We start from the raw sequence: 23,803 nt of genomic DNA, 5'->3' as shown, positions 1-23,803 counted from the left end.
AAGTCACTTAGCCCCAATTGCCTCACCAAAAAAACCCCAAAGTACCAACAAAAGTACATAGCAGAGAACAAAAGAAAACCAACAAAGGAAGCAAACGTGGGCACCTTGGCAAACAATGGGTAGTATTTATCATATAAGTTTTCTTGAAATGGAAATTTATTGTTTTATATTGAACCCTCTCCTAGGTTCTTCTGTGTATATGGCAACATTTTTTTTTCTTTTCTCATTTTGTATTTAAGTTCAAAATTTTTAAAAATTAAAATTAAAGCAATGTAAAAAGTCAGTTAACATCTACTGATTGTCTCTGTATGCAGAACTTTGAATCAGGCATTGTAGGCTTTCTATGTTAGAGAAAAGAAGAGGAGCAAAAAAAATGGTGCTTGGGGTAGGTAGGGTAAGGATAAAGGTTTACAAAAAAAAGATTCAACTATTCAACTCCCTTTTTTTTTGTTTTTTGGGGACTTTTTTGTCTGCCAAGAAGAATGGTCTTTCGATTGGAAAAGACAGAACAAAATAGGCATTGAAGAGTTGAAACCCAAGATAAGTAAGGAGATAGGAGGAGAGTACCTGGCTTCTTCCCTCAATGAGTTCCAAGTTATCAGTCTTTAATAGATCTAATCCTACTTATTGAAAAGACTAAAAGATGTGACTGTAGAGCCACTACCACCTTATTTATTGTTCAGTCATTTTTGGTTATATCTGACTCTTTGTGACTCCATTTGGGGTTTTTTTGGGCAAAGATACTGGAGTGGTTTGCCATTTCCTTCTCCAGCTTATTATTATTATTTTTTAAGTGAGGCAGTTGAGGTTAAGTGACTTGCCCAGGGTCACACAGTTAGTAAGTATCTGAGGCCAGGAACTCAGGAAGATGAGTCTTCCTGACTCCAGGCCCAGAACTCTGTCCATGGAGTCACCTAGTTCCCCTAACCTTGAGTGATACTATGAAAGTGTGGAGAATGAGAGAGATGCTGCAAGACAAGAGAAGGATAGATATCTTGGTTTTTTGTTTTGTTTTGTTTTTTAGTAAGAAAGTAGGTGCTATAGTGGTAGAGCTCTGGGCCTGGAGTCAGGAAGATTCATCTTCCTGAGTTCAAATCTAGCCTTAGGCACTTACTAGCTATGTAACTTTGGGCAAGTCACTTAACCCTCTTTGCCTCAGTTTCCTCATCTGAAAAATAAACTGGAGAAGGAAATGGCAAACCACTGCAGTATCTTTGCCAAGAAAACCCTAATGGGATCACAAAGAGTCAAATAAGACTGAAAAATGACTGAACAACTGAAAAGAGTCTATAAACAATAGTTTGTGAGCTTGGCTTCTATTTCTGGCAAAATTTTAGAATATGGTAGTGAATGAATAGTTTGAGAACATTCAGAAAGGGAAATGTCGATTGCTAAGACGTTTCCATCAAAAAACAGGTCATGCCAGACTAACCTCATTGCCTTTTTAAAAGAGGGTCACTAGACTGGTGGATCAGGGAAATGTGGCTGATTGGGTTTCCTAAGATTTCAGCAAAGTATTTCACAAGAGCTCTCATGCTCTTTGTGTACAAGATGGATACACGGTAAATTACAACTAGGTTGCCTCAGAATTGATTGAATGACTAGATTTGAGGAGTAAATCATTAATTAATCATTAATCAAATTAGAGACAGGGTAGCATAGTAGATGGACGTTAATAGGAGTATAGACTCCATCAAGAGAGGCACAGTGTTTCTGTCTAGCAGAAGGGAGGTGGCTCTTCACCAAATGTTTACAATAAGGACACTGGCAGACTTTTGAGGGAGGGAGTTAGGGGTTATCCAGGCCAGTAATTTCATCTTTAAAGGGAAAATCTCTTCAATGATACAGATTAACCTAATTATAGACTGAGAAAGAGTGGCTGAGAGATCCTAAGAAGTTGTGTCAACTTGCCCGGGATCTCAGATAACAAGTAGTAATGGGGGCAGCTAGATGGCGCGGTGGATAGAGCACCGGCCCTGGATTCAGGAGTACCTGAGTTCAAATCCAGCCTCAGACACTTAACACTTACTAGCTGTGTGACCCTGGGCAAGTCACTTAACCCCTATTGCCTCACTTAAAAAAAAAAATCAAAACAAGTAGTAATGGCACAACTTGAATTCAAGTCTTCCTTACTCCAAGGCAGGTCCTTTATCTGCTACATAATGCTACTTTAGAGGGCTGGAACAACAAAATAACACCTGAGAACAGCAAAATTTACTGAGAACTGATTCCCCACCCAATCCCCTCTTTCCCAGGCAAATAAGTTGCCTGGAGCTGACTGTCTTTTGTCATTTCCAGACTCTTTTTGTTTTTTTTTTTTTTAGTGAGGCAATTAGGGTTAAGTGACTTGCCCAGGGTCACACAGCTAGTAAGTGTTGTCTGAGCCGGATTTGAACTCAGGTACTCCGGACTCCCGGGCCAGTGCTCTATCCACTGGGCCACCTAGCTGCCCCATTTCCAGACTCTTGATGGACTTATGGACCTCCCCCCAAGTAATTTATCCCCTCCTAATGTTCCCCACCTTACTCCCAGGACTTTATGTTATTATGTAAAAGAGTCCATCTACATTAAGTAGTTTCTATTCAGAGTCAAGTAATGCCTATACTTAATTTAGGAGCAGTTCTATTATTTCTTTTGTTAAAGGTTCATTTACATTAAATAGCTATACTTCAATCTGGAGCAATCTTTTGGTTCCCTTTTTGTTCTGTTACCCCATAAAAACCCTGTCCTCCGTTCCTATCTTTGGGTATTCCTAGCATCCCAGCTTTGCGATACCACGAGCTATAGTTCCTCGGCCCGATTAAAGACCTTATTTCTCCTATATTGATTGTTTCCTTAATTTCCAGGTTAACACACCTTTTTAAACTAAACAATGTTCAGATAAGGGCAATCCGTATAGTTAGAGGCTTGGAGCTATACAGCACTAGTGGCTGGACCTGGAAGACCTGATTTCAAATCCCGCTTCAGACACTTACTAGCTGGGTGACCCTGGGGCAAGTCACTTAACTTATATGTACCTCAGTTTCCTCACCCATAAATGGGAGTAATAACAGCATCCACCTCTCAGGGTTGTTTTGAGGATCAAACGAGATATTTATAAAGTACTTAGCACAAGGACTGACACATGGTATTATATAAATGCTTATTTCCTTCCCTCTGCCCTACTCTCATCCCATTCCAGAGCATAAAAAGCTTTACAGAAAAAATTATGCATATTTAGCCAGAAGAAAAAAAAAAGTCTTAGGGGGGTTTGAATATTAAGGGGGAACACTTCTAATATTTGAAGGGCAATCTTGTGAAAGAGGGATTAGACTTGCTCTAATTGGCCCCAGAGGGTATGACTAGGAATAGTGAGTGAAAAAGACAGAGAAGCAGATTTCTGCTCAGTATCAAGAAAATTCCTCTCACAATGAGAGCAGTCTTAAAGCGGAATGGGTGCTAGATTGGGCTTCTTTACTATTTTGGTGTTTCAAGCACGGGCTTCAAGTTCACTGTCTAGGATACTGTGGAGCAAAGCTTCTTAAACTGGAAGTCCCAACCCTATATAGGGCCTTGTAACTAAATGTGGAGGTTGTGAAAATTTTTGCAGTAAATGTTTGATTTGCATACCTATCTTATATACCTATATACAGGGTCACATAAAAATTTCTCGGGCAAAAAGGGTCACACATGGAAAAAGTTTCAGAAGCCCTGTGGTAGAGGGATTAAGTCTTAGGTATGCTTTGAACTACATACTCTCTGAAATCCCTTTCAACTCTGAGGTCCTGGGTAAGACCAGGACTTAGAATCAGAATATCTGCAAATCTAACTCCAGACAGCTGTAATTAGCTAGGCACTTTTTTTATGTGTCTTTCATATGCTTTTCCTCTATTTAATAATTACAACAGGGGCAGCTAGGTGGCGCAGTGGATAGAGCACCAGCCCTGGAGTCAGGAGAACCTGAGTTCAAATCCAGCCTCAGACACTTAACACTTACTAGCTGTGTGACCCTGGGCAAGTCACTTAACCCCAATTGCCTCACTAAAAAAAAAAATAATAATTACAACAATGATAATGCTAATAGCTAGCATTTATATAGCACTTTACAAAAATGTTATCTGGTTTGTTTCACAAAACAACCCTGGGAGCCCGGGAGGTAGGTACTACTATTAGCCCCATTTTTATAGGTGAGAAAACTGAGGTAGACAGATTGTAGGCTTCCTCAACAGAGGCAAAGCATCTAAAAGACTTTCACCACATCAGCCAGTAATTGTGTGAGGAAGGATTCGAACTTGGGTTTTCCTGACTTCAAGACCAGTCCTGTCCACTGTGTCTTTTATTCTGTCTCAGAGATTGTAATCTCCTTGGGGGCAGGGCGCTTTATTAATTATTTCCATCTGCCCACACAGCCAGACTCTTCCCCTCCACCTCAATACTCTCCTTTTCTGAACTCCTATTAAACTAACCAGTTACCCGACCTGTGCCCTTAAGAACCATATACTTCCTGGTATTTTTATCTAATTGTTTCATTCAAGTCCCTTTGACAAGCTTTATAGCTTGTGCAAGCCTTGGCCCAGAGCAGCTGTTTAAAAAAATAAATAAATATTTGTTCACTTGGGCCATATGATCTTGTATTTGGAGCCAGAGGGGACTTTATGAGAGGTCATCCAATTCCAACCCCTTCATTTTACAAACACGGAAACTAAGGTCCAGATTTGCTCAAGGTGAGACCAATAGTAAAGCTCCTGCTCCAGGCTTCTGACCCTTATCAGATCTCCAACTAGGAATCTGAGATCACTATGGTTCAGCGTTCACCCAGGGCACCCATGGTGTCTTCTACATTCTATTATTTTATTATTCAACAGAAGTGGGAGCAAGCATGAAGGCCGTGTATAAATATATTCCGCTCTTTTGGTTAGGTGCTGCCCAGCTCCAACAAAACCCCAGATCTTGAGGCAAGAGTTCCCAGCTTCCTAGCATATCCTTTAGATCTGGGCTGACAGCAGACAGACTAGATACTCAGTTCTTCAAGGAGTCCTTTTAAAATCAGAGAGAAGTCCCTCAAAGATCTGTCATCCCAGGCTGAAGCTGGTGAGGGCAGCACACAGCTACTTCAGCCACTGTGGACTTCTGTTCCAGAAGGGAACAACTGCTGTTGTAAAACTTAATTAACAGTTTATAACAACACTAATTAAAAAGGAAAACCTCTGGGTCAGGCTGAGCTGGAATCCCTGCCTTGGCCACATAATTAGAAGCCAGCAGTGTTGGGAGGCTGGTCAGTTTAGGACAGCTAATGACCCATTTGCCTGGATCTGTATATGTATTTGGAAAGTCAGAAGGGGGACAGCTAGGTGGCACAGTGGATAGAGCACTGGCCCTGGATTCAGGAAGACCCGAGTTCAAAGCTGGCCTCAGACACTTGACAGTTACTAGCTATGTGACCCTGGGCAAGTCACTTAACCCCAATTGCCTCACAAAAAAAGAAAAAAAGAAAGAAAAAGTCAGAAGGAAAAGAGGAGCAGGGCTGACCATTTACAGAGGTTTTAACCCATAGCATAGGCAACTGCAATTGAGTACTGGGCTGGGCATCAGGTGGTTTCAGCCCTGCTCAGTTTGGCACGGACCTTAAGTTGCCATAATTCAGACCAATTATTGGGAGCTGTCTGATAGGGATTTTAGTGTCCTGAAAAAAAGGTTCTAGGTTACCTTTGAAATTTATTCTTGATGGTACACTAAAAAAAAAAAATTTGCTCCAAAGTCAGAGGACCTGGGTTCAAATCTTGCCTCAGGTACCTATCAGCTGTGTGACTCTAGGGAAGTCACTTAAAGGCTTTTAGTCTCAGCTTTCATCTATAAAATGAGGATAATAAAAGCACTTAACTCATAGAATGGTGAGGATCAAATGAAGTAATTATGCAAATAACTTTGCAAACCTTAAAGCAATATATAAATGCTAGCTATTATTTGTATATGTGGTTGTTTTTTTCCATCTAATAAAAGTTTGGGTATTTCAAGCAGATTTATAGCTATATTTAGGGATAAAAATTTTAAGATTGCTTGGCTATCTTCATTTACATGAGACTTCATTTATAACTGTGTATGAAGCTCTTACTATACCATCTTTTCCCCTAGCTAGGTGACATGGTAGTCAGAAAGACTTACATTCAAATCCTTCCTGACACTATCTAGATGATCCTGGGCAAGTCACTTAACCTGTTTGCCTCAGTTTCTTTACCTGTAAAATGAGGGTGACAATAACACACCCCTCCGGGTTGTTATGAGGCTCAAATGAGATAACATGTGCAAATGGAAACTATAGACCACGCACTAGGGATATAGCAATAAATTGAAAAAATTATCCATGTCCTTGAAGAGCCCACATTCTGCTGGAATTTAGCACCTCAAGAGGGACTATTCCCTTAGAATTATAGCTCCCTAAACTGGAAGGAAGCTCAATGGCTATCTAGTACAGTGGCCTCATTTTATAGATGAGCTAGTCTGAGGTGAGATTAGAATTTAGGTCTTCCTAACTCTAGGGCCAGTGTTTCATCCACTGTACCCCATAGCTGGATAGATTGTAGGACTCGGTGTTATAAAGACCCAAGTTCCAATTCTGCCTCAGATACTGTGTGACACCAGACAAGTAATTAACCTCGGGTTTCCTCATTTGTCAAATCTCACTTCAGATACTTACTTAGCTGTGTGACCCTGGGTAAGTCACTTAACCCTAATAGCCTCAAACATCCAGGGCCATCTCCAGTCATCCTGATGTATATCTTGCCATTGGACTCAGATGGCTCTGGAGGAGAGAGATCAGTGACTTTACACCACCCTGCCTCACTTAAATCCAATTCACTGCCAGTCATGACATCATCCCGATGTCATGGTCCTCTTTGAGGACAAAGACAAAACCACAACAATATATCCACTATACCACCTAGTGGCTATTCTAGTGAAGTTAAAACACTGTGCCTGAGGCTAGTCCTTGTCGAAGTTGTGAAATAGGGCACTGTATTGGATGCCCCTCCTAACAGAGTTCTTTCCCCCTTCTCTCCACCTGCCACCCCATCACTATCCCTAGCCTGAGCTCCCAGGCTGCACTGCTCTCTCTTGCTAAGGAACAAAGTCATCTGATAAGTGCATTTACACTTCCATATTAGAGACTTAATATCAGTGACCTCTTTCCCAACAGTATTTGTCTTTTTAAAAGATGACCCTGGGAGAGAACAATGGTTAACCCAAAAGAAATTAATTATGGAAGCCCTTAAGCCATCAGGGACGGATGTGCCCAAGAGCTAGCTATATTTGGCCTGCAGGGCTTCCTAGCATCTTTCCACTCATCATGGTGGGACAACTACCGACTCCCCAGAGCCATGAGGCCAGGCCTAAGGAGGTGTGACTTGAGCTACAGATACAAATGAATGAGCTGGAGGCAGGTTGGAAAGCACACTCTCAAATCTAGATAACTCTGCTAATATCCTTTAGTCTAGTTAGACTCGGCTAACATTTTAGCTGGGTGTTATCCGGTTACAGGCCCCTTTGACCAGTGGAGGTCAGTGAGTAACCAGAAAGATATTCAGGAGTCACAAGTATGTCAGGGTAAAGCAGTGATCCAAGAGGATCACTGATTTAGAGATGGCAGGTCACCTAGTCCAGTGTCATTTTTATGGATGAAGAAACAGAGGACCAAAGAAGTTAAGTCATGTGCTCACAGTCACATAGGTTGTTGTCCTGGGGTTTGTTTTTAGGTGGCAGAGCTGAGATAACAAAAGGATGACACTTTTCCCCAGGTAATTAATCCTAATCGTGACTAACTTGGTAATGGTTGTATGTGAGCCTTAGTTTGTTGGGGTTTTTTTTGTTTTGTTTAAAGCACCACAAATTTTTCTGTATCTAGGTGACATGCTAGATAAAGTATTTGACTTCAAGTCCCTAAGACTTATACTCAAATCCTGCCTCTGACACTTACTAGTTGGGGGGCAGCTAGGTGTCCCAGTGGATAAAGCACCAGCCCCGGATTCAGGAGGACCTAAGTTCAAATCCGACCTCAGACACTTGACACTTAGTAGCTGTGTGACCCTGGGCAAGTCACTTAACCCTCATTGCCCTGCCCCCCCCCAAAAAAAAACCCCAAAACAAAACCAAGAAAAAAAGACACTAGCTGGATGACCCAGGGCAAGTCACTTAACATCTTTGGGCCTGTTTCCTCATCTATAAAATGGGAACAATAATAACAACACTACCCTCTACAGGTTGTTGTGAGGCTCAAATGAGATAATAATGTAAATCGTGTAATGATAATAATAATGTAAACCTTAAAATGCTATGTAGGGGGAAGCTAGGTGGTACAGTGGATAAAGCACTGGCCCTGGATTCAGGAGGACCTGAATTCAAATCTGGCCTCAGACACTTGACACTTACTAGCTGTGTGACCCTGGGCAAGTCACTTGACCCTCACTGCCCCACAAAAAAACATGCTATGTAAATTGGGGGTTCTTAACCAAGGTCTGTGAACTCTTTTTTAAAATTGATAATTATATTTCAATATGAATGGTTTTCTTTGTAACCCTATGTATGAATGAATGCATTTAAAAATATTATTCTGGGAAGGGTTCTATAGACTTCACCAGACTGCCGGAGGGGTCCATGATACAAATAGGGTTAAGAACCTCTGACAGAAAATGTTATATTGTTTTATTTTGATTACTTGTTATTGGTCTGAGACACTGCAAATCCAGTGGCCTGGGTCTGACAGCAGTAGAGGGGTTCTCCAGGAATGGAATCAAAGGCAGATTGACCAACCTACTTTATCCTTGGCCCAGCTCTAGTCACAGATCAATTTGATTCTTCTCGGCCCCTAAATTCAGGTCAAATTCTCTTTCCCTGAGAAATGTCATCTCCCATCATTCTCTCTCCCCCAAGGGATCTGACCCCAAATTTGGGAGAACTATCTGCCAATCAGCAGTGAGCTGAGAGGCCCCATGCGACGTGGCATTTCTCCCTTCTCCTCCTCGGGTCCAACTTCCCAGTTTGGTAACTGCAGCCACGAGAAGTGCAGAGGCCGTGCCAAGAACCACTCACAATGAACAAAGCAAACTGGGTTTGGGAAAGTGAGGGGACTGGCAAATGGTGCCCCTGGGGACAGAGCAGGGGGGAGCCTGAGCATTCAGAGAGCACCACAAGCAAGAACGAAACCCTAGACACTCCCTAGCAGAAGGGCTGTTTTCCCCAGGCAAGCTGGTCTGGAACCTTTCTGAAAATCACAGAGAGCAGGTAAAGATGAGTGCTGGAGATGAGGAGAATGCGTCAGGTCCCACACCCACTCCTGGGGGAGGCACCAAGAAGAGCCTTAGGTCAGATTTCATCTAAATTGGACCCAGTGGTCTAACAAAGCCCAACCTAGGTCACAGAGAAAGGATCGGCCCCCTTCTATTCAGAAATTCAGCCAATCTATCTTAAGGTGCTTCTGGCCCTGGACCGTGAGCCAAACCTCTCTGGAGATGGTGGCAGATACACTTAGACAATTATTCAATGTTTTTTTCCTGACCCCCCCCCAGACAATCAACTAGTGCCCAAGAGTGCTTTTCGGCTTACCCAGCCCTAAGGTGTGTGACATTGTTCAGACCCTTCTAAATAGCCAAACGATATCTACCTTAAACATTCATAGTTATATATTTCACTGGCTGACCCAGCAACGCTGCCTTTTAACTATTCCAGTTACTGTATTTTATCACCTCATCTAAACTCACTTTAAACTTCTGCACCTGTCCAATAAGAATTCATCAAGAGGCACAGTGGTGGCACAGTGGATAGAGCACCGGCCCCGGAGTCAGGAGTACCTGAGTTCAAATCCAGCCTCAGACACTTAACACTTACTAGCTGTGTGACCCTGGGCAAGTCGCTTAACCCCAATTGCCTCACTAAAAAAACCAAAAAAACAAAACAAAACAACAACAACAAAAAAGAATTTATCAAAATAGGGGCAGCTAGGTGGCCCAGTGGACAAAGCACCGGCCCTGGATTCAGGAGGATCAGAGTTCAAATCCAACCTTAGCCACTTGACACTTACTAGCTGTGTGACCCTGGGCAAGTCACTTAACCCCCATTGCCTCACTAAAAAAACCAAACCAAAACAAAACAACAAAAAAAGAATTCATCAAAATATACTTTTTGCTACTTTTGAAAATTGGCTCCTGGCCTCCAGTCTTCTCAGACTTTGTGCTCTGTGGCTAATCGTCCAGATAAAAGGACTTATCTGGTAAGATATTATTATTTTCTCTTAAAACAAACAAACAAACAAAAAACCTCCAGCCTCCTGTTACTCTTGGAGCTAGTCCCAAGCATTCCCAGGGCAGCTTCCCTGGGCAGCCCCAAAGATTGTTTCCTGTTCTGGGACTTCTTTTTGTCATTGAGCATCATACTTTTCCTTTCCAGTGTGGGGCATCCCTGCGGCTGAAATCAGGGTGTGAAGCTTGGAATACGGAACCAGGAATATGTGCACCAGGAATATGGAAAGAGAAGGGATGAAGATGAATACCCAAACTACCCTCTCTTCCCCTTTGTTACCAGATCTTTAGAACCCAAAGGCTGAGTCAACAAGAGCTTTAAGCCAATAAGCATTTACTAAGTCCCATCAGAATGTGAGCTCCTTGAAAGAAAAGACTGGTTTTTGTCTTTCTGGTTATCCCCATTGCTTAGCACAGTATCTGGATGAAGAATAGACGTTCAATAAATGCACATTGATTGACTGACTGCAAGGCACAGAGCTAAATGATGGGGATACAAAGACAAAAACCAGTCCCTGCTCTCAAGAAGCTATTGAGATTGTACCTTCCATTTCCTCAGTACCCAGCCCTGTCATAGGAACTGTGCAGGTTAATTTTAGACAATCAATAACTACCTGTTGATCGATCAGTTTGATGATCAATTTATAATAATATTTTCTATAAATTATAATAATAATAATCAATTTAGAGTGGGATCTATCTGCCCCTTCAAAACAAGTGGATAGGCTCCCCACAGTCTTTCTGAGGATTATAAAGTTAGAACTGGCAGGAACTTTACAGATCATCTAACCCAACCTCTTAATTTTACAGATAAGGAAACTAAGTCCCAAAGACATTAGCCTGCCCATGCTCACCTAGGCAAAAAGGAATTAGCAGAGGTAGTTTTTGAACCCAGATCCTCTGATCCCAAAGCTAGAACTTTCCACTGCATTTCAAGGTTAAGGACTGGAAGCTGGATTATTTACTTAATTTGGGGACCAATGTTCTCCTGCACGGGGCTACACGCCAAGCTCCATTTAGCTCTCCCTAAGTTTTGGCCGATGGAAACAGTGCTAGATTTGGAGTCACAGGATTTGGGTTCGAATTCTGATTTTGCCATATATGACTTGTTCTTATCTATCCTTATATAGTTAAGTGACCAGCACCGACATTGAACTGTATAGAAAAGCTGTATGTCTATGCTTCTGGACATCTGAGGTCTCATGGGAGGAAATGAGAAAACTCATCACTAGATACAAAAGCCCTGAGGGTGGGGTGGGAGAACTGAATCGCCTGCAGTTCCGGGGCTTGGGACAAACAGCCCTTACTTAGTGCTCTCCAAGGAGAAGCTCCAGTTATTTCAGGTCTCCTTGCATTCGGATAAGCAAACCTTTGGCCTTCCTGGTTGTGCTCAGTTTCCATTTGCCCAGGTCTTGATCAGCTGCTCTCTCTGCACCCACCTACCATGGGGGACAGCCCAAAAGCCCAATGTGCCTCTCTGTCGCAGGGACATCTTTTTCTTTATGCCCTAGTCCTTCTCCACACTCTTCCATTTTTTTTCTCTTTACCTCTCCTACAATCTTCTTTCCTTCCTATTTTGTCTCCCCCTCAGTCCTCAGCTCTCATTCATAAAGAGCATTCCCCAATCCACACCCTTTGTTCCTAAAAGCCAGTGGGACAGGCTTTGCTCGGGGGAACCTGTTGCCAGTTTTCTAGCTGGCTGCCCCAGGACCTGTTCTTACTTGCATGTTATATTAAAGAGTTTGCTCTAGGTGTAGATGACAGGGAGTGGGGAAGAGGTAGCTTGACCTGTCCAAGATAGTAGGACAGTCCGGAAGGAGGTCAACGGGTTTGGGGAAATTTCTTTGTAAAACAGGGTGGGAATGAAGGGACTTGTTTCCAAGCTTGGCCTGGGGCACAGTGAGAAGGAACTTGCATGTAGACAGAGCTGGCCCATCTGGATCATGGGGTCATGATTTTTGTCAGCTCTGATTTGGAGATTTTCCAAGGAGTTCTCTATCCTCCTCCCCGCCACCTCACCCCGATTTATACAAACACCTATTAAGTCCCAGGATCCAGGATTCAGGGAATAGGAGTGAGAAAGAGACCAGACCCACCCAGTTAACTCAAAAGCAACCCCCTTTCCTAGGATGTTTCTCCTTGGTGGTAACTCACCTTACTGATTAGTTTCTGGCTCCAGCCTGATTGCCTCCCCCAGTTCCTTGAGGGTTAATGCCACCCTACAGTACTGCAGAAGGGATTCAGGGAAGGGGAATCCTAATCAGATTCAGCTGAAGCTCCGGGTTCCCACTCAAGCTATCCTCAGTCCCAGATTTCTCTCAAGGGGCAGCCCTAGTCCCCTCTCCAATGGCTTCTGCTGTATACAGGACTCCTTCCCAATGGTGCATCTGCTTTTTCCTTGAGCACCAAACTCCTCCCAGCCTTGTACCTATCGAACTCACAGGTACATCCAGCTCCTCCCTGCCTAACCCTAAGTCCCTCCTCCCTCTTCCGTACTCCTCCAAGCCTTCTAGCTTCCCTCACTTCCCAGCCCCCATTTCTATGCCAGTGCCAGGCAACAGCACCTGGGTCCTGTCAGACCTGCCCAGAACCCACTGCATTCTTTCCTATATAAATTTCTCCTCCTTTCGCAACCTATTCGAAGATCACTTGTCTTTAACATGCTGCCTCTCCAAAAAACAACAAAAACCAGGACCCTTGTCAATGATTCATAAAGGGGATAGGAGGTGTTTTATTTCTTTACCAATGCTAGCAAATGTGCCCTGTGCCCTTTCAGCATGGACATGATTCTGCTTTCTGCCAGGGGTCTTTGTTAGTTCCAAGTCTCTTTTCTCCTGGAGCTTTTTTTCCTTTCCATCCACTCTGCCACCCTCCCTCCCCTAATCCCTATTTCCTTCCCGTTCCAAAACACCACATTTCTCCTCTCCTTGAAGAACATGACATCAGCAGCAGCAGTAGCAGCATAATCACCACCACCACCACCATCATCATTGCTCCTTTTCATCTATTCATTCATTCATTCATTTATTTATTGCAGGGCAATGAGGGTTAAGTGACTTGCCCAGGGTCACACAGCTAGTAAGTATCAAGTGTCTGAGGGTGGATTTAAACTTAGGTCCTCCAGAATCCAGGGCCGGTGCTTTATCCACTTCGCCACCTAGCTGCCTCCAAAGCTCCCTCATTTAGTGCTTACTAAGTGCCAAGCACTTCACTAAGCACTTCAAAATGATCATCTCTGATCCTTACAACAACCCTGGGAGGTAGGTGCTATCATCTCCATTTTTCAGATGAGGTAAGTGGCTTGCCCAGGTCACCCAACTAATAAGGGTCTGGGGCTGGATTTGAATACAGGTCTTCCTGACTCTACACACTGAGCCATCTGGCTGCCTGCCTTTACTTTGCCCCAGCTTCTGTGGAGGTATGACCATCCCCATCCACCACCCACCTCAGCAAATGTACCCCTGGGGTTTTTGCTGCTATTCACTGTAATTCAAAGGGGAACATAGATCAGATTCACTCATTTTGATCAGAGTCCTAGTAATATATAAAACAGCAAAATCCTCATAAAAAAGAGTTAAAAGATGATGCTGCTTTCTGGAAAGTTCTCATACTTCTCCGACTCATTGAATGCCCTTTACCTTTTCACAATCTCTCTGGAATTTATGAATCCTCATTTTAGACCGAAACGATCTTTCATCCACACACAGATGGGGTTTGTCCTCTATTTTTCTTACTGTGATGCCAAACTATAAAACCAAGATGACAGAAAGCCTTTCTGTAGTCATCTCCCACATCATTCAGGGTTTTTTTCATTTCATTCCTATCGATCCGGTCCATCACTCTCGTCACTTATCTGGTCACTGTTCTTCTGATTTCCAATTTCACTGTGATGTTCCAAACAAATAACAAAAGCCAACATACTCTCAGCCCACCTCCCTGTGTTTTCTATCTTATTCCATGGGTTATTTGTCATAATTTGTTCGGGTGTTACCAAGGTTCTTCCAAACACCCAGAGAAGATGCTTGAAAGCCCATCACAGGCTACGAGTGAACATTTGTTTTTCTTTGGGAGCTCCCAGACCACCAAGAGTCAGTCCCCTGAACCCTTATCCCAAAGTCCTTTTAAAAAAAAAGGAGAATCTGAGCAGCTGGGTCTGCCTAATAGGAGTTCTGGTTAGCAGTTCAGCATGAAACAGTAGTTGACAAATCACACCTAGTTTGTCCAAGGGCACTGCCTAGAAAAAGTCAACCTGAATCTAGCAGCAGTGCTATAGGGGAAAGAAAATTAGCTCAGTTCTCATTATTTACTCTTGGCCATAAACCTGCTAAAAGTTGTAATTACAGTTTGATCACTGGATAAGCACCATATGCAGACTTTCCTGCTAGGGGAATAACGATTTCTAAAAAAGCAGACAGCTCCTTCCTGTAGAACCCGCCAGGTTTATGGATCTCTTTATTGGTGCATGTATCTCACCTTCTGAATTATAGCAGCTGTGAGCTGAGAACTGATGGAAGTCAGGGGCCAAGTGCCTTTCGCACACCAGTCACATGCCCTGATTTATAAAGCAGAGTCAAGCAATAAGGCACTCACTGGCTTAACTAAGGCATTTAGTATCGGGTTTTGTTTTTGTTTTGAATAGTGACCCTCCAGCTCTGAGTGGCTGTAAAGAAACCTGCCTTACAAAAGGTAATAAGGGCACTCCAGTTTCAGGTCCATGTCCATGTCCATGATAAGGGTCAGAATCACAGAGGTGCGACTATCTTTCAAGAGCTTTTGTTTAAAGACAGTTTCCTTGATTCATGGTTACAGCTTTAAAATCCACAGAGGACAACAGGCTGAGGAGCCTGCATTTAGGTACCAATTCAGAACCAAGAAAAATCAAAGATTGCAAACCCTTGCCTAATCTCTCTGTCTCTGACACACATTCCACCCTGTGTTTCAGTCTCTTCATTTGTTACACAGAAATCAAGATCTATGGTGAAAAGTAAAAGAACCAAAACAACAAATCAAATTTCAGAAATCATAGATTGATATGCGAACAAGAGAGATAATCAGCTTTACTTGGTTCCCATCTGCTGCAAATTTGTCATTATTCTTCCGCTGGACCAATGGTTTAAAGGGCTCATCCCTATCACATCACAGAACAGTTTATAAAACAAAGACAATCCCAGGAAAATTTTAGAAGCCTTTAGTCTGAGAGAAAATTGTTTTCAAGTATTGCTTTGTGACCTTATAAAGGAATTGAGGTCAGGTACTTCTGCTTTAAAAATTATTGATGCCTTTTGTTTATCACATTCATTTATGAATATCTTCCTCCCTACATCCTCAGTGAACCCTGCCCTTGTGGCATAAATTTCAAGAGAAAAAAAGAGTTCAGCCAGATCCAAATATCCAATGCAGTTGGCACTATATATGCAGTATCCTACACCTCTAGTTCCCTGTTTCTCCAGTGAAAGGTGAGAGGTACATTTTCTCCTTAACAGTATATTTCTTTTTCTTTTTGCGGGGCAATTGGGGTTAAGTGACTTGCCCAGGGTCACACAGCTAGTAAGTGTCAAGTGTCTGAGGTCAGATTTGAACTCAGGTACTCCTGAATCCAGGGCCGGTGCTTTATCCACTGCACCACCTAGCTGCCCCTTACTAGTATATTTCAAGAATAGAGTCTTAAGTTTTATTTCCCATGTACAGAAGACAATGGTTTGAAGTCAGTCTAAGAGCATTTATCCCCTGTTCACACCAAGCCTAGATTTTGACTGAAAAGTCAGTTGCTATCACTCACATCCTACATTGCCTATTTTCTTTTCTTTCTTTTTTTTTTCCAGGGCAATGAGGGTTAAGTGACTTGCTCAAGGTCACATAGCTAGTAAGTGTCAAGTTTCTGAAGCTGGATTTGAACTCAGGTCTTCCTGAATCATTGCCTATTTTCTTACAAAAGACCTTTCAATTTGCACGAAGCCCCAACTTACTGGTTGTCAACTTCCTGCTGTTGGGCACAACCATTCTTTATCACTACTTTCTCGATGAATAAAGACAGGGTCCTAGGAGTCCTGGGTTGCTATGAAGTTCATTGAGGAAAAGGATTAAAGGACAATGGAAGGGGGCAGCTAGGTAGCCCAGTGGATAATGCACCAGCCCTGGATTCAGGAGGACCTGAGTTCAAATCCAGTCTCAGACACCTGACACTTGCTAGCTGTGTGACCCTGGGTGAGTCACTTAACTCTCATTGCCCTGAAAAAAAAAGGGGGGAAAAAAGGACAATGGAATACCAGAGATAGTCTGGTCCAGTGGAGATGGTGCTGGCTCAGGATTTAATAAGATCTGGGTTCAAATCCTAGCTCTGGCACTTAGTATACTTGGGTAGGTTACTTGATCTCAACCAGCTTCAGCTTCCTAATCTGTAAAATAAAGAAAACTGAACCAAATAGCCTCTGAGGTTCCTTTTGGACCTATGACCATAGGATCCTGTTTGATGCTTGATGCATGGAATTACCATTCTTAATTAAAACATTTAATTTTGGATTTTTTTTTTCCAACAGTACTTCAGAGGCTCCAAAAAGAAGAGCCCTAGGAAAAGGAGAAGAGAAAAAAAAAAGCAAAATCTAAAAATTCTAATTTCGTATAATGCTAATTCCCAGTATTTATTTGAACAATGTGAGCCACATATCTATTATTCCTTATCAAACAAGTTTTCATACATCTAGAGTACTTTTCTTTTTTTTTTTCTTTTTTCTTTTTTTTTAGTGAGGCAATTGGGGTTAAGTGACTTGCCCAGGGTCACACAGCTAGTAAGTGTTAAGTGTCTGAGGCCGGATTTGAACTCAGGTACTCCTGACTCCAGGGCCGGTGCTTTATCCACTGCGCCACCTAGCCGCCCCTAGAGTACTTTTAATTACATTCATAGTTATGGAATGTAAAAGCCAAAAGGGGCTTGTGCAATTGAGATTTTTACTATATCAGAAAAAAGTGATAAAGTAAAATGAACACTGACTACTACCTGACTTTGTTTTCTCTTTGCAAATTCCTGTTGCAACTGATGCTCCACACAGAACACAGGGGATCCCACCCAGCAGGATGATTCACTATTACAATTCTCAAATGCAGGCCATTCTGTGAACCTCCATGGAAAATCATACACAAATTTCCAAAGAAATAGGTCCCTCCCCCCACCCCCAATATTGGTATCAAAACCAAACTGAGTTTGTCCTGAGATGCCAAGATAGTTCTCTCTCAGCTGCATGGGCTATAAGCCATAAGAAAATGAAAGGATCCTTCGGAGGAAGGGTTATAATTTCTTGATTCAAGAGCTTTCCCCTGGAATATCCAGCTGGCAGGCAGGCAGGCAGGCAGGGCCTTGTTTCACCACACCTGGCAGCTCCGAATCACTTCCTTCAGGGCTCTCACCCCTTCCACACTTTTGTCCTTCAAGGCCAAAGCCAGGAGAATGGGCCTGTTTCCTGCTTCTTGAGACACGAACGTCGCTAGGTTCTTTGCAAAGACATGAATGAGGGGCTGGAGAGGCAAAGGAAGGAGAAAAGTCACTTAGAGAAGTCGTGCCTTTTTTTCTCAATACCTTCATTAAGTATCCCTTATTTAGAAACAGAGACAGGTTTCCTGTACCACCATTAAATTACCATAAATTAAATCTGATCTGACAGTGATTCAGCATCAATGGACACACATCCAGAACAACCAGTTCTGATAAAGCAGCACCAATAAGTATATTTTCCTCATGCCTGCCAATTCCCAGGTCTCAACTGCTTATTTTTAGTCTGGGAAGGCTAAGGAAAAGGCAAGTCTGCAAAGGGACCTTCATTAAATCTCTGATCATCTTTTCAGACTGGAACAAGCCCAGCTAACCATTCCTTAAGTCATAATACTATGAGAGGTTCAGACTAAGGGGAAGAAAAGACACAAGTTATAGAGCCAACATATTTATTCTTCTGTCGAACAGAAGGCCGAATGAGTGACAAAAACATTTACTGAGAACACAGGGGACGTTCCCATACAAAGAAGATATTTGGAAATAACAAATACTTATGTCATCACAGTAGCGATGCATTAATATTTCAGATATTCAGCAGCCCTAAAGTCATCTTAAAACCTACTGAGTGATTTCTCCCGCATCTCTGAGATCCCCTATTGACTACTTTACCTCATCTTGCCCGAGGAGCACTCTGGTAGAGATTGCAGGCTTGCAGATATCATTGGCTACCGTACTAGGCTCCAGAGAGATTAGAGTACCCATTTTTCCATACTGGGTCACTACCACAAGGATGTGACTGCTGAAAGCTGTGCAGACCACCTGGGTTGGGACACCACAAACCACTTCAACTTTCTGTTTCGAGGTCACAATTGGTTTGGCTTCCATGGAAGGATTGTTTAAGTGACAGCTAAAATAAATAAAAGAAAGGAAGACATCAACACATAAGCACTGCAGTCTAACTTAATGCCACTGCATACCCATAGAGCTAAAAAATGAACATTATCTGGTGATGACAATGAAGTACACAATAAGGGAAGAGACACAAATAGGCTCATTTAAAAACTGACACGCTGGAAACAGAACTTTTCACCCTGTGAACTTTTCAAAAGGACCCTCTTAATTGGGTGTATATAATGTATGTATATAGGCACGTGATGCGAAGAAAGCAAAATGTAGAAAAATAATTTGCATCATCAGAGAATGTCTGCAGCAGGAGTAGCAGGGGACATATTTAACTTCCCCTCCAGAGACCTGTATGTTCCCATCCTTCTGAAAATTCAGTTGATGAAATTTATTACTTTTGTGGTTTCCTACTGATCTTAATTGTCCTCATTTAAATCTTGGGAGGCCTTTAGTCATTTAAGGGCTATTTGTTTTGAGTGAAAACACCCCAGATACTTCTGCTTAACAGCCAGGGCATAAATAAAACCTGCTTTTTACCCCAGGACTGAGATTACAGTTTACTGATTAATTTTTTCAAATTTCATTTTGTTTTTGCAAAGCAGGGGGCCCAAAATTTTTAAATCCCCAACATGGACTTAAGTAATCTATAACCCAGAGGTCAGTCAGTTAACAAGCATTTATTAAGTGCCTAGTGCTAGACACCATTCCTTGGACACATCAAAGGGAAAGGGCCTGGGGGGTGGTGGGGTGGGGATCGGTGAGGATGTTGGCAGGAAGGGGTTGGAGGGGGACCCAGAGGAGGGTAGGGGGCACCAGGAACGAGAGGTAGAGGGGTTATGGAGGGAGATGGGGGCGGAGGGGGACACAGAAGGTACAAGGATTGCACAGAGGGAAAGGAGGCATGGAGACAGAGGAGGGAAGGGGGCACATGGGTACGAAGAAGGAAGGGGTGTATGTGCGCCCAGAGGGAGAAAAGGATGGAGGCGGGCACGGAGGAAGTAGGGGCACAAGGGTTACAATGGGGCAGAGGAGGGTGACAGGGCGCCGAGAGGAGGGGAGGAAGCTTCTGGGGCCAGAGGTGGAGGGCCCAGGGCACGGAACAGGAAGGGGATATGTGGGCACGGGGGAGAAGGGGGCACGTGGTCACAGAGGGGGTAAAGGCCCACGCGGGGCCCGGAGAGCCCCGGGGAGGGGCGGTAGGGCGCTCCCCCTCTGCCGGTGCGCAAGGCCACCGGCTGCCCGGGTGGAAAGACTGAGACTCCTTAGCGGGCGCGCATCCCGGAACCCCGGCGGGCAGCCGTGCTACGCGAGGCCGGGGCTTCTGGGCCTGCAGTCCTGGCTTCTCCTGTCCCGGCCCCGCCTCCGCCCCACGGCCGGCCGGTGCCGGCAGGGCCGGCGGCGCCGCGACCCGGGCTGGCGGGCGGGGGAGGGGGTGCGGCGAGAGGAACCAGACACGCTTCCCCTCCCGGCGAACCCCGGCCTTACCTCTCCATAGCGCACCCACGTGTGGAGCCGAGCGCCGGCCGCGTTTCCTGGGCACGCACCGGGGCGCAGTCCTGCCTGTGACCAGTGGGGGCGGAAGAGCGCAGCCCCCGGGCCACCGGCCTTCATGCAGAGGGATGCACAGGGATGCTCTGGGAAAGTGCGGCGCCACCTTCCCACGGGGAGCTTTGGATCTCCTCTGTGTCACGGACTTCATAAACAGTCTGGTGAAGCCTTCCCAGCGGAATGGTTTTAGGGCAGCTGGGTAGAGCAGTGGATAGAACTCCAGGCCTGGAGGCAGGAAGACCTGAGTTCAAATCCAGCCTCAGACCCTTAAAAGACAAAGTGACCCTGGGCAAATCACTTCATCTCTGTTTGCCTCAGTTTCTTCATTTGTAAAATGGGGGTAATAATAGTACCTACTTCCCAGAGTAGCTGTGTGAGTCTCAAATAAGATACTTATAATGTACCTGGCACTGTAGCACTATGTAAATATTAGCTGTTCAGTCCCTTTCCTATTTTCTTTTTCCCAGCATCTAGCTCTGTGCCTCGCACATAGTAGGTATTTAGTAGGTGTGGATTGAATTAGAGTATTTTCATCCAGCATTCCCTTTTACAAAGAAGGAAAGTTAGACTCAAATAAGTGAAGGTACTTTTCTAGAGTCATAGGTAGTGACAATCTGATGTAAAACTGTCACCACCATATGGACCTTTAGCCATTCCATCTGTTGATGAAATCCTGTCTCCATAATAAATATTATTGCCAAAGATACTTTTATTCATTTGGAAATGGAGTACCTCCTGAAAGATATTCCCAAATGAAAACTCCTGGGAATATTATAGTCAAATTCCAGAGCTCCCAGGTCAAGGAGAAAATATTTCAAGGAGCCAGAAAGGAACAATTCAAGGATTATAGAGCCACAATGAGAATAACACAAGATCTAATAGCTTCTACATGAAAAGATCAGAGGGCTCGGAATATGATATTCCAGAGAGTAAAGGAACTGGAATTACAACAAAGAATCACTTACCCATAAAAATTGAGTATAGGGGGCAGCTAGGTGGTGCAGTGGATAAAGCACCGGCCCTGGATTCAGGAGTACCTGAGTTCAAATCCAGCCTCAGACACTTGATGCTAGTTGTGTGACCCTGGGCAAGTAACTTAATCCCCATTGCCCCGCAAAAAAAAAAAAAAAAAAAAAAGAAAAGAAAAAAAGGAGTTAAAAAATACTTTTTAAAAAGTGAGTATAATCCTTCAGGGGAAGGGGGGATGGATATTTGATGAAATAGAGGATTTTCAAGCATTCCTGATGAAAAGATGGGAGCTAAATAGAAAATCTGATTTTCAAATACAAGACCCAAGGGATACATAAAAAGGTAAACAAGAAAGAGAAATCATAAGGAATTCAGTAAGGTTAAACTGCTTACATTCCTACATGAAAAGATGATACTTGTAACTCCTAAGAACTTTATCATTATTAGGGCAGTTAGAAGGAGTATGCGTAGACAATGGGCTAGGGCATGAGTTGACTATGGGGAGATGATATCTAAAAAAATAAAATTAAGGGGTAAGAAAGGGAGGTGACTATGATGGGATATCTAAAAAAAATAAATTAAGGGGTGAGAAAGAAAGAGGGATGTACTAGGAAAAGGGAGAAGGGAAAGGTAGAATGGGATAATTTATCTCACATTAAAGAGGCCTGAAAGCTTTTACAATGGAGGGGGAAATGGGGGCAGTGTTGGTGGCAGGCAATGTTTGAACTTTAATCTCATTGGAATTGGCTCAAAGAAGGAGTAACATACACACTCAATTGGTTATAGAAGTCTATCTTACTCTAGAGAGAAGTAGAAGGGTGAAGGGATGAAAGAAGCGGGGAAGCTGATAGAAGGGGTTGTCTGAAGCAAAGCATTTTTGAGTAAGGGTAGGGTCAAAAGGGAGAGAGAGAAGGATGAAAAGGCAAAAATAGGATAAAGGGATGGAGTTATTATAACTGTGAAAAAAATTTTCAGCAAGTTTCTTTGATAAAGACCCCATTTCTCAAATATATAGAGAACTGGGTCAAATTTATATGAATATAAGTCATTCCTCAGTTGATAAATGATCAGAAGAGATGGACAGGCAGTTTTCATTTTTAAAATAGTACTTTATTTTATTTTTTCCAATTGTATGTAAAGATAGTTTTCAACATTCATTTTTGTAAGATTTTGAGTTCAAAAGTTTTCTCCCTCTATCCCACCCCTCCCCTCTCCTGAAGCCAGCAAGCAGTTTGATATAGGTTATACATTGCAATCATGTTAAATATATTTACACATTAGTGGTGTTGTGAGAGAAGAATCAGTACAAAAGGGAAAAAAACACAAGAAACAAGAAACAACAAGAACAACAAAAAACCCAGCAACAAAAGTGAAAATAGTATGTTTTAATCTGCATTCAGACTCCACAGTTCTTCTTTTTTTTTTTTTTAGTGAGGCAATTGGGGTTAAGTGACTTGCCCAGGGTCACACAGCTAGTAAGTGTTAAGTGTCTGATGCCGGATTTGAACTCAGGTACTCCTGACTCCAGGGCTGGTGCTCTATCCACTGCACCACCTAGCTGCCCCCACAGTTCTTTTTCTGGATGTGAAGGGCATTTTCCATCATGAGTCTTTTGGCATTGTTTTGGATCATTGTATTGCTGAGAAGAGCTAAGATTATCACAGTGGATCGTCATACATCATACAACGTTGTTGATACTGTGTATGATGTTCTCTTGGTTCTGTTCATTTCACTCAGTATCAATTCACGTAAGTCTCTCAGTGTTTTTCTGAAATCTGCCCCCTCATCATTTTTTTACAGCACAATAATATCCCATTACATTCATATACCACAACTTGTTTAGCCATTCCCCAGTTGATGGGCATTGCCTCAATTTCCAATTCTTTGCCACCACAAAAGTGCACCTATAAATATTTTTGCATGTATGGGTCCTTTTCCCTTTTTTATGATCTCTTTGTGATATAGACCTAGTAGTGATGTTGCAGGGTCAAAGGATATACAGTTTCATAGCCTTTTGGGAATAGGCAGTTTTCAGATGAAGAAATGAAAGCTATATGTAGTCATATGAAAAAAATACTCTAAATCACTATTGATTAGAGAAATGCAAATTAAAACAATTCTGAGTTATCACTTCACATCTATCAGATTAGCTGATATTACAGAAAAGGAAAATGACAAATGTTGGAGGGGATGTGAGAAAATTGGGACACTAAAACACTGTTGGAGTTGTGAACTTGTCCAATCATTTAAAAAAAATTTTTTTTTTTGGGGTGAGGCAATTGGGGTTAAGTGACTTGCTGAGGGTCACACAGCTAGTAAGTGTTAAGTGTCTGAGACCAGATTTGAACTCAGGTACTCCTGACTCCAGGGCCGGTGCTCTATCCACTTCGCCACCCAGCTGCCCCATAAACATGATTTTCAAAACCATCACTTTCATCTGTGCTTCTTTCTATTTCCTTTTGTGAATTAAAAAGAATGTTTTAATGACCCTCTTTTTGTGGGGGGGCATCACTATAGAATTTTATCAGTTTATAGCACATAGCTCCTTCCACTTGGTCAAATAAAATTGCCTTTCTAGGTTTCTCTGGATTCTTGTGTTTGTATTTCAAGGTTCTTACTCAGCTTTGATCTTTTC

At 42.9% G+C, this 23,803-nt stretch overlaps 1 protein-coding gene across 1 annotated transcript; it reads right to left on the bottom strand.

The window, feature by feature from the left end:
• Nucleotides 1-17,145: 17,145 nt before the first annotated feature.
• PSMG3 (proteasome assembly chaperone 3) lies at nt 17,146-20,281 on the bottom strand. Its single transcript, XM_043979797.1, has 3 exons — nt 20,137-20,281; nt 18,418-18,655; nt 17,146-17,774 (listed from the first exon to the last, which is right to left on the bottom strand). Exons 1-3 carry the CDS (start codon nt 20,142-20,144, stop codon nt 17,622-17,624), a joined length of 399 nt encoding a protein of 132 aa, XP_043835732.1. The 5' UTR covers nt 20,145-20,281; the 3' UTR covers nt 17,146-17,621.
• Between the last annotated feature and the right edge of the window lie 3,522 nt (nt 20,282-23,803).

The sequence above is a fragment of the Dromiciops gliroides genome, chromosome 1 (assembly GCF_019393635.1).
Source record: "Dromiciops gliroides isolate mDroGli1 chromosome 1, mDroGli1.pri, whole genome shotgun sequence".
In the NCBI taxonomy this organism is placed as follows: domain Eukaryota; kingdom Metazoa; phylum Chordata; class Mammalia; order Microbiotheria; family Microbiotheriidae; genus Dromiciops; species Dromiciops gliroides.
Note: the sequence above shows the minus strand (reverse complement) of the source record. Positions and strands in the feature narration are given on the sequence as shown.